A 12,338-nucleotide genomic window follows, 5' to 3' on the forward strand; every position below is an offset into this window, starting at 1 on the left:
GAATACAGAAATATTGATAGGGGAGTGGTAGATTTGAACTACACCTTGAGGGTGAAGATAAATTTTACTAGAGATGGTTGAGAGAGTATGATGGAAAAAGGCGCATAGGTATGAGTGCATATGGCATGTCCAGTTTCCTGTGACTCTTTAGCCCAATCTATTTGGCCTTCCACAGCCTCTCCTGTGTCCCTGCACAATCTTGTCTTCCATTCCTTCCTGACTCATTAATGGCAGGAACTTTCTTGTATACAAACCGATTTTTGAAAAATAAGGAAGTTAATTTTTACATGCACATGCACATCATACACATGCAAGATTTTCTTTGTAAAAAATTACATTTTTCCAGAATATGATAGTGTTTCATATTGTTTAGTTTTTATTGTGGCTTCAAATGGGAATATGGCATACATGATTCATATCATACATATTTTTTATATTATGAATCACTGAGAAGGCATTCAAGAATTTTGAAACCACATCTTTACTTCCCCCCACCCATTTTCTTACTTTTAAACAAATATTAGAAGAGATGTCCAAGTGTCTGAGTCACTGATTTATAATAAGTTGGTAGGAAGATGCCATTACTCCTTCAGATTGGCCAATATTATGACCAGGGCATTATTGAAGTCTTCTAAAATAGGATATGCACTCTACAGTGAGCTCAATAAAATCCATCATCCCAATGATAAAAATAGCGTTTCTTAATATTTCTTTTCTTGCTTTGTTTTTACCAGTAGCAGTGAAAGTGATAATGGTGGTAGCAGTGGTGATTGTGGTTTTGTTCTGCAAGAAACACAGGAAAGATTTTTAGGAGTGGACATAACTCTTTCTAACCTGTTATTGTTGTCACTAATATTATGTCCAGGCCTTTCATAATTATTGGAAATATTAATTGGGAGAGCAAAGAAGAAACTACACCTGACTTTAATTTTCTTAATGGAATTGGACCTGATTAATGTATGTGTGTGTGTCTATATATCATATATACATCATGATGTATATACATCATTATTGAAGTCTTCATATCATATATATGATATAGATGTTTTTAATGCTTTATATGCATATAATTTATATATATAAATTTTGTATATAATTTGCATACATATGATGTAGATATAAATTATGTTTAATTATATATAATCTCTCTATAGATATACATACTTACCAAAGAACGTATTATTTTTAAGCACCTCCAGGCGCTTTTGAAGTTTCTACTTACATGCAGGCTATTAATATGCTAATTACAAGCCTTTCCCTTTTATTCATTAAGTAAATTCCCAAAGAACTATTATAATACACATCAATTCAATACAATACGTATTTATAGAGTACCTCTTGGATCAGTGTTTCTCAACCTGGAGAAAATTTAGAATCAACTTACAGATTTTGAAAAATAATGATGTTTGAGTTCCACAATCAAGATGTTCTGATTTAATTATTGTAAGGCCTGGACTTTTGTTTTTAAGCTTCCTCGTTGATTCTAATCTGTAGCCAGGTTTGGAACCACTGTATTACACATGAGTAGAGAACTGTTGTTATATAATTTCTTCACTCTTAAAGAATAGCATATAGATTTTCAGTAAATGTTTACTAATAATGAGAATGACTGTATCTTCTACTGCAGCAAAAAGTTTACGAAAGTTGGTTAATATTTGATAAAATTTATTTTGAGTTCAAATATATATTGGAATAAGCAAATTGTATCTAACACGTTTAATAAATAACATTTGCTAATTGAATCAATTCCTTTACCTGTGGCATTCCTGGAGGAAGAACTTAATGTTTTATGATGATCTCTGGCCCATTAGAATAATGAAATGAAGTAAAAACACAGAGTCATTATTAAAGTATAGCTTGAAAAAAAATAATTGAAGTGATTTCTAAATATGTCTCACCTCAAGTTTTTTTCTGCTTTCATTTAGTTTGATATTTCTAGGTCCTAATAGGTTTTTTTAGAGTAAGAAATAAGGAGAGTGTCTGATTACAATGTTAATGTGAATTAGTTTTTGTTTGTTTGTGTTTTTGACTTTTTCCTTAAGATGAATGGCTGCACAGAAGACACTTAGATTTGTACAATTTCCAGGATTTTTCAAAGAAATTCATGATAAGTGCATAATTTATTTAAGGTGCACCTCAGTCATTTATGTGATTTAATCTCTATTTAAAACATGCATTTAAATAATGTGGTAGAGTTTGGGTCACCAAGTATTTTTAAGGTATTGATATTTTAATGTTGAAGGTGCGTGCCTCTTTGATTCCTAGTGAGGGCTCTCTTACCACCTTGCTGAAGGTTGCCTTCTTGCTGTGTCTTTATATGGAGGGAAGGGGCAAGGGAATTCCCTCAAACCTGTTTGATAAGAAAACTGACCTCATTCAAGAGGGCTGGGCACTTATGATCTTATCAACTTCCAAATGCCCTACCTCGTGAAATCATCACTTTTGAGGTCAAGACTTCAACATATAAATTTGGTGGAAACACATTTAGTACTATGCAGTTTTGCATCCTGAAATATTTTAAGAAATGTATAAAACTATTAACATTGTAGTGTTAATTACAAGTGAACAATTTATTCAGTGTTATTTGGTTAATATTAGCTATGTGTTTAAATTCTTTTTAATCATTTACAAACTCATGGCCTTTAATGAAATATATTGCAATAAGTATCATTATTAGATTTGTTTAAATTTTTTTTGAAATGATTAAGTACAACTTTTAAAAAATGAAATCAGGGTGAACCAAAAATTTTTCCATAATGCAATTAATGTAACATTTCAGCACAATGTCTCTTACACATTTGACGTATGCCTATGCCATCATTTTACTTTTCTTCACACTGATTTTTACCTAATTTTAAAAAATTTAATATTATAGCATATTTACATTAATTGCTTCATAGACTCCACATATATACTTTGGTTTACTGAGCAAATATTTTATCATTTAGTTGCTTTAAAATCGATGCTCAGCCTTATGTATACTACAAATAATATACATGAAAATAGTATAGCTCACTCTTTGCCCTAAGACTGTCTTATTATAGTAATATCACTTAAAAACTTTCTAAGTGCTGACTGTGAGCCCCACACAGTACAGAGAGCTTGACATATATGATCAAACTCATTCTTCAAGGCAACCCTGTGTGGTGTAGGTTTTATTATCTCATTTCATCAGTGACTAGATTTTTCAAAGCTATGCATCTAGTAATGCATATATTCAAGACTGCTTCTAGTTTGACTACAAACCCCATGATCTAACCATTTTGTGAAACAATAGGGCCACAGCATGAGAACATTTTATTGCTTTTTGATAGGTTTGGAATATTGTTTTCTGAAGGGTTGGTACCACTTTTCAGTGTCACTCGCCACACACAAGAACACTAGCTCCATTCTGTTTTCTCCAACACTGAATATCATCGTTTGTTGTTAATTTAATTTAAAAGAGGAAAATGATGCAGCCTTTTAGTTTTCTTCCTTTGTTACAAGTAAAATAAAAATATTTTCTATGTAATTCAAGTACTTCATTTGTGAAATTACTCTTCTTGCTTTTTTCTCATTTATCTGTTGACATCTTAGTGTTTTTCTTATCCAATTCTATGATCTCTTGTTTAAGAATTTAAGTCATACTTTATCCATAGCCTGCAGTCTTGCTTCTCTGTTCTAGTATCTTTGAGAATTCCTTCCCTAGAGGAAAGATCACCTTGCTTCCATAGGAGGGAGGTTATCATACTTACAAAGACAAACTTCATACCTATATTGATCAACTCTGTGTAAGAGCTGGCTAAAGTAATTTTATTTGAATCTTCTTTGGGTCTGAAAAGATTATGCTATCATATTTTAATCTGCTGAAGGACAAATGGAAATATCTTGTTAAAACAAAGATCTACAGTTTTTTATTATAAGCCAAAAGGAGCTAAGCTATTTTAAACTTGGATTAAAACAATCTTGTTATAGCTGCATGCAGTTATGTACAGCGTTCTAGGTACTAAACACCGATGGGAACACAGATGTAGACTGTGTTGAATCAGAGCTCACAGATAAGATTGCTTGCTATTTCTAGCACATTTTGGTTTCTATTTCTAAATCATCTCTGAGGCTTCTAAGCATTAACCTGTACTTATCTGCGTATTTATTGGTTGAGGGAAAAATATGGTTTTTATACCATCTGATGTCAAGCTGTTACTGTGAAAGCGTCTTCAGAAATTATTTTAAAAGTTTATTTGGGGGCCATTATTAAACTTCAGATGTTCATAGAAAAGTAACTTCAGTTTTAGTTTTCTTAATATTAATGCACAGTATTATCTAATCACCAAATCCTTAGAAAATGTATTTTGTGGAAATGATGTTTTAAATTGTATTGGCCATTATGTATTTATATTAGTTAATCTGAATGTAATTTTTATTTAGTTCTATTATGCATAAAAATATTTAGTCTAGTAATGTCATATCAATTATGAAAAATATAAATTACTCTGAGCCAATGAGAATCTATTCTGTCACATCGATTATGATAAAATTAAGAGTAATAGCTAACACTTTTCCTCCAAAATATTTGACATATCAGACACTGATCAAAGTAAAATATGTGTATTCTCTCACTTTATTTTCACAAAACCTATGAGAAAAATATCTATTTTTGTCACTATTTTATAGCTGTCAACCTAAATAGGAAAGGTTAACCAAATTATCTAAAGCAATTTTTATGTCACCTTAAAACAAATACAGTAAAATAGAAGTAAAATTATTTAATTTTATATTGTTCTAGGTTTTTAAATCAAATTTTATTGAAATTATAAAGTAGAATTCTAATGATACGTAAGTTGGTTTAGATTCTCGGATTTGGTGTTATAGTGAATTCCGTGTGAGTGTATGTGTGTGTGTGTGCATACTTATTCATAAGACACAAAGCTTATTTTTTTAATTAAGGTAACTTTATAAAATGTTATTGTTTTTGGAATTGTTTATGTGTTTCTTAACACATTTAGTTCACTGACCAAGTGTTAGACCAATCCTATGAGATAATAGCCAATCACGGTGCAGTTATTGTTTTCCCATGCACAATTCTCTATGAATTTATAAACTGTGCACACTTTCAACTAAAAGGATATTTGTACTTTATTAGGAAATGGCATCTTTTTTTCCTCATTAAGAAACAGTTGGATACATTTGTTAACAACCAATAATTGTTCATTTTTTTTTGTTGGGTTGAAACTGCTGTTTGAAATGACCCCGTATCTGCAGACTTTCTATATTAGTAGATATCAGTAAATTGAGGTAATTTTATTATTAGTTAATACCAATTATGGTAAAACATTGACTGCTTACAAGTGTCATTGTGTTTAAACCATACAGAAAAAAAAAAAAAAAAAGAAAGAAAGAAGAAAGAAAGAAAGAAAGAAATAAAGAAAGAAAGAAAGAAAGACTAACAAGCAAACAAGAGCAGTCATTCTCATCTCAGAAAACTAGCAGTCTAACAAAGGAGGGCAATCAGTTTTTAAAGGGTCAGATATTTGATTTAGGCTTTGTAAGCTCATACATTCTCTGCCCCAACTCCTCAACTCTGCCACAGTAGCACTAAAGAAGCCATAAACAGCAAGCAGTGACTGTTCCAATAAAATTATATTTACAAAAACAAGTAGTGAACTGGATTTGGCCCTTGCTCTGTGAAAGAGTAAAGGCAGACCCAGAGCACGCCAAACGCAGTCAAGAGATCCTTATTAGCACAGTCGGGTCAGGTCGCACAGAGAGAGAGTGCTGTTGGGATGGGATATTTATATCCCTTAGGGCTACGTGGGTATCGATGATTGGGTCTGGGGGGGCGGGCCTGGGGATGAGCGGGGGGAGCGGGAGGTGTTATTTTCTTTTTTTTTTTTTTTTTATTATACTTTAGGGTTTTAGGGTACATGTGCACAATGTGCAGGTTTGTTACATATGTATCCATGTGCCATGTTGATTTCCTGCACCCATTAACTCGTCATTTAGCATTAGGTATATCTCCTAATGCTGTCCCTCCCCCCTCCCCCCACCCCACAACAGTCCCCAGAGTGTGATGTTCCCCTTCCTGTGTCCATGAGTTCTCATTGTTCAATTCCCACCTATGAGTGAGAATATGCGGTGTTTGGTTTTTTGTCCTTGCGATAGTTTACTGAGAATGATGTTTTCCAGTTTCATCCATGTCCCTACAAAGGACACGAACTCATCATTTTTTATGGCTGCATAGTATTCCATGGTGTATATGTGCCACATTTTCTTAATCCAGTCTATCATTGTTGGACATTTGGGTTGGTTCCAACTCTTTGCTATTGTGAATAGTGCTGCAATAAACATACGTGTGCATGTGTCTTTATAGCAGCATGATTTATAGTCCTTTGGGTCTTATTGGGTCTTTCTTGGCGGGTTTAACATTGCGTCAGGTGTGGAGAGGGAGGAAGAACCCGGAACTGTCGCCATCTTGTGGTACCTTACGTGTCTGCGCCACCCAACACTAGTTTGCCAACCGCTAATCTGAGTGCTGCAATGAGGCAGAAGTGGTAGGAAAGTTAACTTATATAAAGTTTTAGTAATTGTTGGAGACATTAATGCAATAGGTGTTATTGTAAAGAAGTATATCAAGATCTGCCAAAATACTTTACAGATGTATTAACTACTCTTTGATTGTTTTAATAATCTGATATACTGTAACTCTGACTCTCAATATCTCTACAGTGAAAATAATGATTTGGCATATTCTTTAAAATATAATAAATAGACAAATTGGAAAAAATGTTATGTAGCAATTTTTTATTAGAATTTCATTTTAGTGACAGCAGTCAAATCCTCAGACATTTAGTAGTACTACAAATTAAAATATTGTCAGTGCTACAAAAGAAAATATATAAAAATTCCATTGGAATTTTATTTGGAAATAATCATCTGTCTTCATTAGTGTTTGCAAATTTATTGGAAGTTTATGTTTTGTTTACTTTTTTTGTTATAAAATAGAATAGATACATTTCTAGAAATGAAAGTTCAAAACAGATTTAAAATGAAAGCCTGGACCTGCTGGTATATCGTATCTCTACTGAACTCACATTATAGTTCCGTTGAGGTCACTGTGAATGCTATTCATTTAAAAAACACTTAGAATTGAATGCATTGAAGCACTAAATAACATGTCTTTTATTATGCCGTCAGTTTACATGTTTTCTATCAATAAAGTGCATTTTATAAAATAGTTTACTTTGTATTTCCTGGATTTATTACTATGAATATGTGGAAAAATTAAAAGAATCTTGAGTGTTGCAATATCTGGAAAAATGCATGTATTCTGTGTAGTTTGCTTTTTTATATAGCAACTGCTCTGAAAATATATATCTGGAGATAAAGCTTTTGAATCTGGAAATGTAAAATTAAATTGGTAGGCTTCAATAAGTGATTTGGGAAGTTATGTTAGCCTAACATTTTCAATAGGCTATGATAAGTAATACCACAGGCATAAGAAATCAGTGGGTCACATGAGAACGTCTTTATACTCTTTGCAAGGTTGTAGGTAATGTGCGAAACATGTATTTAAAGGGCTACTGAGGATTTCTTCCGATGTAAATTTTGAGGGAATTTCTGAGGAGAGATATATTAAAATGGGCTTACGTCTTTATTTATATGTCTATATTAATTGCATACAATTAATTCAAATATATTGGCTCATGACATTTCCTACTGGATAACCATTGTAAGCCAAATCAAAATAACAATTCACTACAACTCTATGTTTCTTAAATCCATAAAATGCTTCTTAATTTGAAAGGCACGGTGGAAAAAAATTAATTGTATGCATTTAGAGGTTTCTGATTTTGAAAAGGAAAGCAGACACCTGAGTAAATTCATAGTGTCTTTATGCTATATTTAAGGGAGTGGGATCTCTTCCTTATCTTGGGCTCTCTTGTTTGCTTTTCAGTTGCTGCGAATGTGGCTGTGGGAGGGCTTCTTCCCTGTGCGCTGTTGCCCATCCAAGCCTAATATGGTTAGTGTTCCCTCCCACTTTCACTCCTATGTGATGTCCACCTATATGTATTACCGTTGGCATTCCTTTTCTTTCTCCATTTGTGTACATTTGAGTAGAATAAAGCTGGCTTCCCAAAGTGAATCCTAACAAGTGATTTCACAATGGATTATTTCAAATAAATATTATACATATGGCACTTCATCCCTATGTCAAGCATTCATACATCTCTTCTGAGGCTTTTACTGTGGTCCTGATTTAAACTAGGGAGTTATGAGATTATAGTTCTATGTTCTACATTTAACATGTCACCGTTTTTGTTGTTCCATGAATTAAAAATCATGTCACACGTGGAAGTAGAATGCTACTTCTGTCAAGGCAAAATCACCTTTTCTGTTTCCCAAAACCATGGAATGACCACAATATAACTTGGATCTTCTATTGTCATATCATTGTGAATACATGTGGCACTGGAAAACAAAGATACATGTAATTTCAAATGGTTTACCTAATTATATTAAGCTTGAATTATTACAGATATTAGAAGTGATATTCTCACTTTGATGTCAATAAAGTAGAAAATATGCACATTTTTCAATCAGTGTCCAAATGGCATACTCTTATTTGTAAATACAAATCCTAAATATACATCTGGGGTTATGATTATTCACAGATGTATTGGAACTCCTTCACAATGGGAGCTACTTTGTGAAAAGTGATATACTCCAGATAATTTATTTCTAGACTAAATAGCCTAAATCCTTGCACTATTGTACCCAGTGTCATTGGTAGTCAGAATTTGCCAAGAAAAGATTTCTAATGCATATTAGAGAACTATAGAGTTTCCTAGGGGCTTTTTAAATTGTTAGATGTATTCTCTAGGTATAAAGTAATTTTTGTTGCTTAAAACATTGTGTGTGAATGAGTGTATATAGATGTGCAAATGAGAAGTGGTGGAATGGCTGCCAATGATCTGAGAAGAAGAGAGAGTGAACAAACACAGAATGATGTAAATTAGAAATATTTTTGTCAATTTCCTAAAAATTTTGAATTTGGAGAAAGTTTTAAAGTTTAATATGAAGGTAAAGATTTGTTCCAAATAACACGGGAAATTCTTATGAGCATGGGACTTCAGTGTCAAACCAAATACAAACTAAAATCTGGCAAAAGCTATAGTATAAAGTTTGGCTTTATACTGTGTGTGTGTGTGTGTGTGTGTGTTTCTGTGCTATGAAAAACTAAAAATGGTCATTGAATTGTCTATTCTACTTTAGTGTCAATTATAGTTGTTAACATAGATAAATTATCTCTGAAGCAGAATAAGCAGAATTTACAACTTAGAAAAGAACATTGATATTGATGCCTTACCTTGAACTACATCTCAAAAATGCTTCAATGGAAGTGTGAACATTTATGAGTCCATGGCTTTGAAAGTATTGGAAAAGGCTAGCTTTAGCCAGATTGAAGTTTTTGATTTAAAAAGATAGTATCTTTTTCTACTGTATTTTTGGCTTCAGGTGGTTTATAAAACAAATAGAAGAAAAGAAGGAAAATAGAAGGACAGAATTCTTATTTTACAAAGAACACACCAGTAAACTGAAGATGACAATATCTTTCATCCAATAATGTTAGAAATTGTGAAGGCAGTGAGTTTGTTTGTATATGTGCAGTATTTGCCTGTGTGTGTGTTGGTAAAAAAAAAAAAAAAAAAAAAAAAAGATTTAGCCACAAATGCATTTGGGCACTCAGCAAAATGCTACCAGTCTTCATGGAAAGACTCTTGGAAAAGCTGGAAATATTAAAAAATATGTTCTTGGTGAAATAAAACAAATTAAAGCCAAAGAAACAAACTTTAACTGAGCTTATATAAACAAGAAAAAAGTTGTCCAAGATTTTTACTGGGTAGGAATCAGAACTAAAAATGCTTTAATGCTATATTTTGTGAAGTTTCTTTTATAATTTCAAGTTACTACAAATTTTCTGTTAAGGATGGCATTTGTTTAGATTAAAGCACTAGGAAGAAAACAACCTTATCTAATAAATATTAAGAGCTGAGAAGAATCATTTATCTAGGAGAGTCAGTAAAATACTAAGAAATCTGAAATCCTGTCACCTAATTTTGCATGTCTCATCATGCCAGCATTTCCAGTCACCATGTCACGAATTTTCAAAAACATTCTATTATCATCATTTGTTAACAGACACATTTGCAGCTGTAGAACAGAAATGTGTAGACATTTTTAATCTTAGAATTCCCTTGTTTTTCATGTCTTGAAAGATCACTCATGAAAATATATGTGGTTAGTTTTGACTTTAATATAATATGATACATATACATTAAAACTGGCCATTGTAAATGCATTGACTCTTAGAAATACCCTGGATAATGTGTGGAAATTTAGGTTTCCAAAGAACATGGTTTCGAAACCGTTCATCTCGATTCTTGGCTCAGCAATTCCATCGTGTGGACACTTTTGCAAGGCTCTGAGATTCTGATTTTTAATCTATCATATTTCCCACCAGGAAACCACATCCATCATTTAAAAAATACATGGTGTGCCATTTATAAGACGATATTTGTAATTACATGTTGCCTTTTTAAATCCTTTTATCTCAAATTATTTGCATCAGTATAGTTGCCTGCTTGCTTTGTTGTGGCATTCATAAACATAATGTAATATTCCAAATGTTCTCCCTGCTTTGACTGAAATCTACCCAGTGATAAAAGCCATTTCTCTACTATTTCTGAATGAAACTCGGATGCCTAAAGTTTAAGCTCCATATCCCCAAGGCTGCCCACATTTTTAGCAAAGGTATTGTTTAAGTTGCCATTGCCTTTATTGTCATCTCAACCAGCTTAACGTTCTAATCATAGTTTTACTTCTCAAAAAGAAAATCTATTTTTATAAACAACCAATTTTGAGTTGATGGTTTTAATGTAATAATGTCTGTACTTTCTAATGTTACCCTTTATCCCCAAATATTCATCTGTGTTTCTGCTTACAGAAACCAATGTGTATTGATAGCATAACACTTATTATAAATCCATCTAAAATATCCCATAGTCCCAAAGTAGCCATTTTTTGCATTTCTTAAATTCAAATGAGTCAGATTATTTTCTTCATTCATTGGGTTTCATGCTTTTCAGTGTCTTCATATTATTTACTACATCCTCTGAGGGATTTAAGTGGCAAGGGAAAAGCAGTCACTATTTTGAAAATAGAGATGTTAAATTCTTATTTTATGCATTTACCTATTATGTGATCTGTAGATAATAAACTTTATTTTAAAAGACTTTTTTAATTTTAAAAATATTTTAAATCAGAGACATAATAAATGAACTGTAGTGTATCTCATAATTCAGACATACAATTCAGAGATTAAAAACAAAATCCAAACGAAACAAATTTCTCTGGCCAAAGGATCAGGATGTCTTTGAAACATTAACTAGTACCCTAATTTTTCAATACATTTTTCTTTCTCTATATTAACTCTGTTTCTTGAAATGTGAAATGAGAAAATTTTTATTTTCATACACACTTTAAGTTAATTATTTTATTTATCTTTATAAGATATCTGCTGGGGGGAGTGTGGAAGTACTCTTCCCTTTTATACAGCACGAAAGTGGCATAAAGAATATAACCATCTCTTTGTAATAATTCTAGAACTCCATTTAAAGTGCTTTGTGGTAGGCAGATGGGGGTGTTGTTTGACATGTTTATAGAGTATATTAAATTTCATTTGAAGGCTTGCTAAGCAAAATATAATCATGAACTGCTCCAAACTATCAATTTTTTAAAATAACTATGAAACTTTAGACTACAGGAGATATTAACTGGGCCTCCTCAGATTGAGAAATCCAATAGTGGCATCCATGAAACAGTTAAAAATTAATAGGAAGTTACGTAGTCTAGCATTAGAATAAAACTTTTAAAAAACAGGGAGACTTAATTTTCATAGGTCACACTTTATTAAAGATAGTGTTATATCAAAATTCTGTCAGTTACAATGGAATTCAACAGAGAGAATAGTGTATAATTTATATTTGCATATTTTGAAGAATTTGAAATTGTTTGGATTTTCCTATTATAGCTAATTTTAAAAGGATTTGAAGAATTTATTAATGAGAGATTTACAATTTCATATGTATAATATTTTGGGAGATTTATTCTAAGAGTTTTAAAATTCTTTGTTTTATAGAATTTGAAGATACAAAGTGACATATAAAACATCAAATAAGATATAATTTAGCTTCTCACATGGCATTAATCATAGGGTTGTTAGCACCCTTGATCAAATGTGAGATAAGAACTCAGAAAATTGTTTTCTCATTTTGTGTGGTATAATCTTCCATCATTCC

General features: G+C 32.0%; 1 protein-coding gene across 8 annotated transcripts in view; it reads left to right on the forward strand.

Annotated features, from left to right (window-relative positions):
- The window catches only part of EPHA5 (EPH receptor A5), a 364,565-nt gene that overhangs the window by 298,967 nt on the left and 53,260 nt on the right, over window positions 1-12,338 (forward strand). For 6 of the 8 annotated variants that reach the window (XM_055297460.2, XM_055297461.2, XM_055297464.2 and 3 more), the window contains one exon: window positions 7,934-7,999. The exons of the other annotated variants lie outside the window; for them this stretch is intronic. In XM_055297460.2, coding sequence (XP_055153435.1) covers window positions 7,934-7,999 — 66 coding nt within the window. The remainder of the gene's footprint in view (window positions 1-7,933; window positions 8,000-12,338) is intronic. 8 annotated transcript variants of the gene reach the window in all.

This window comes from Symphalangus syndactylus, chromosome 10 (assembly GCF_028878055.3).
Source record: "Symphalangus syndactylus isolate Jambi chromosome 10, NHGRI_mSymSyn1-v2.1_pri, whole genome shotgun sequence".
In the NCBI taxonomy this organism is placed as follows: domain Eukaryota; kingdom Metazoa; phylum Chordata; class Mammalia; order Primates; family Hylobatidae; genus Symphalangus; species Symphalangus syndactylus.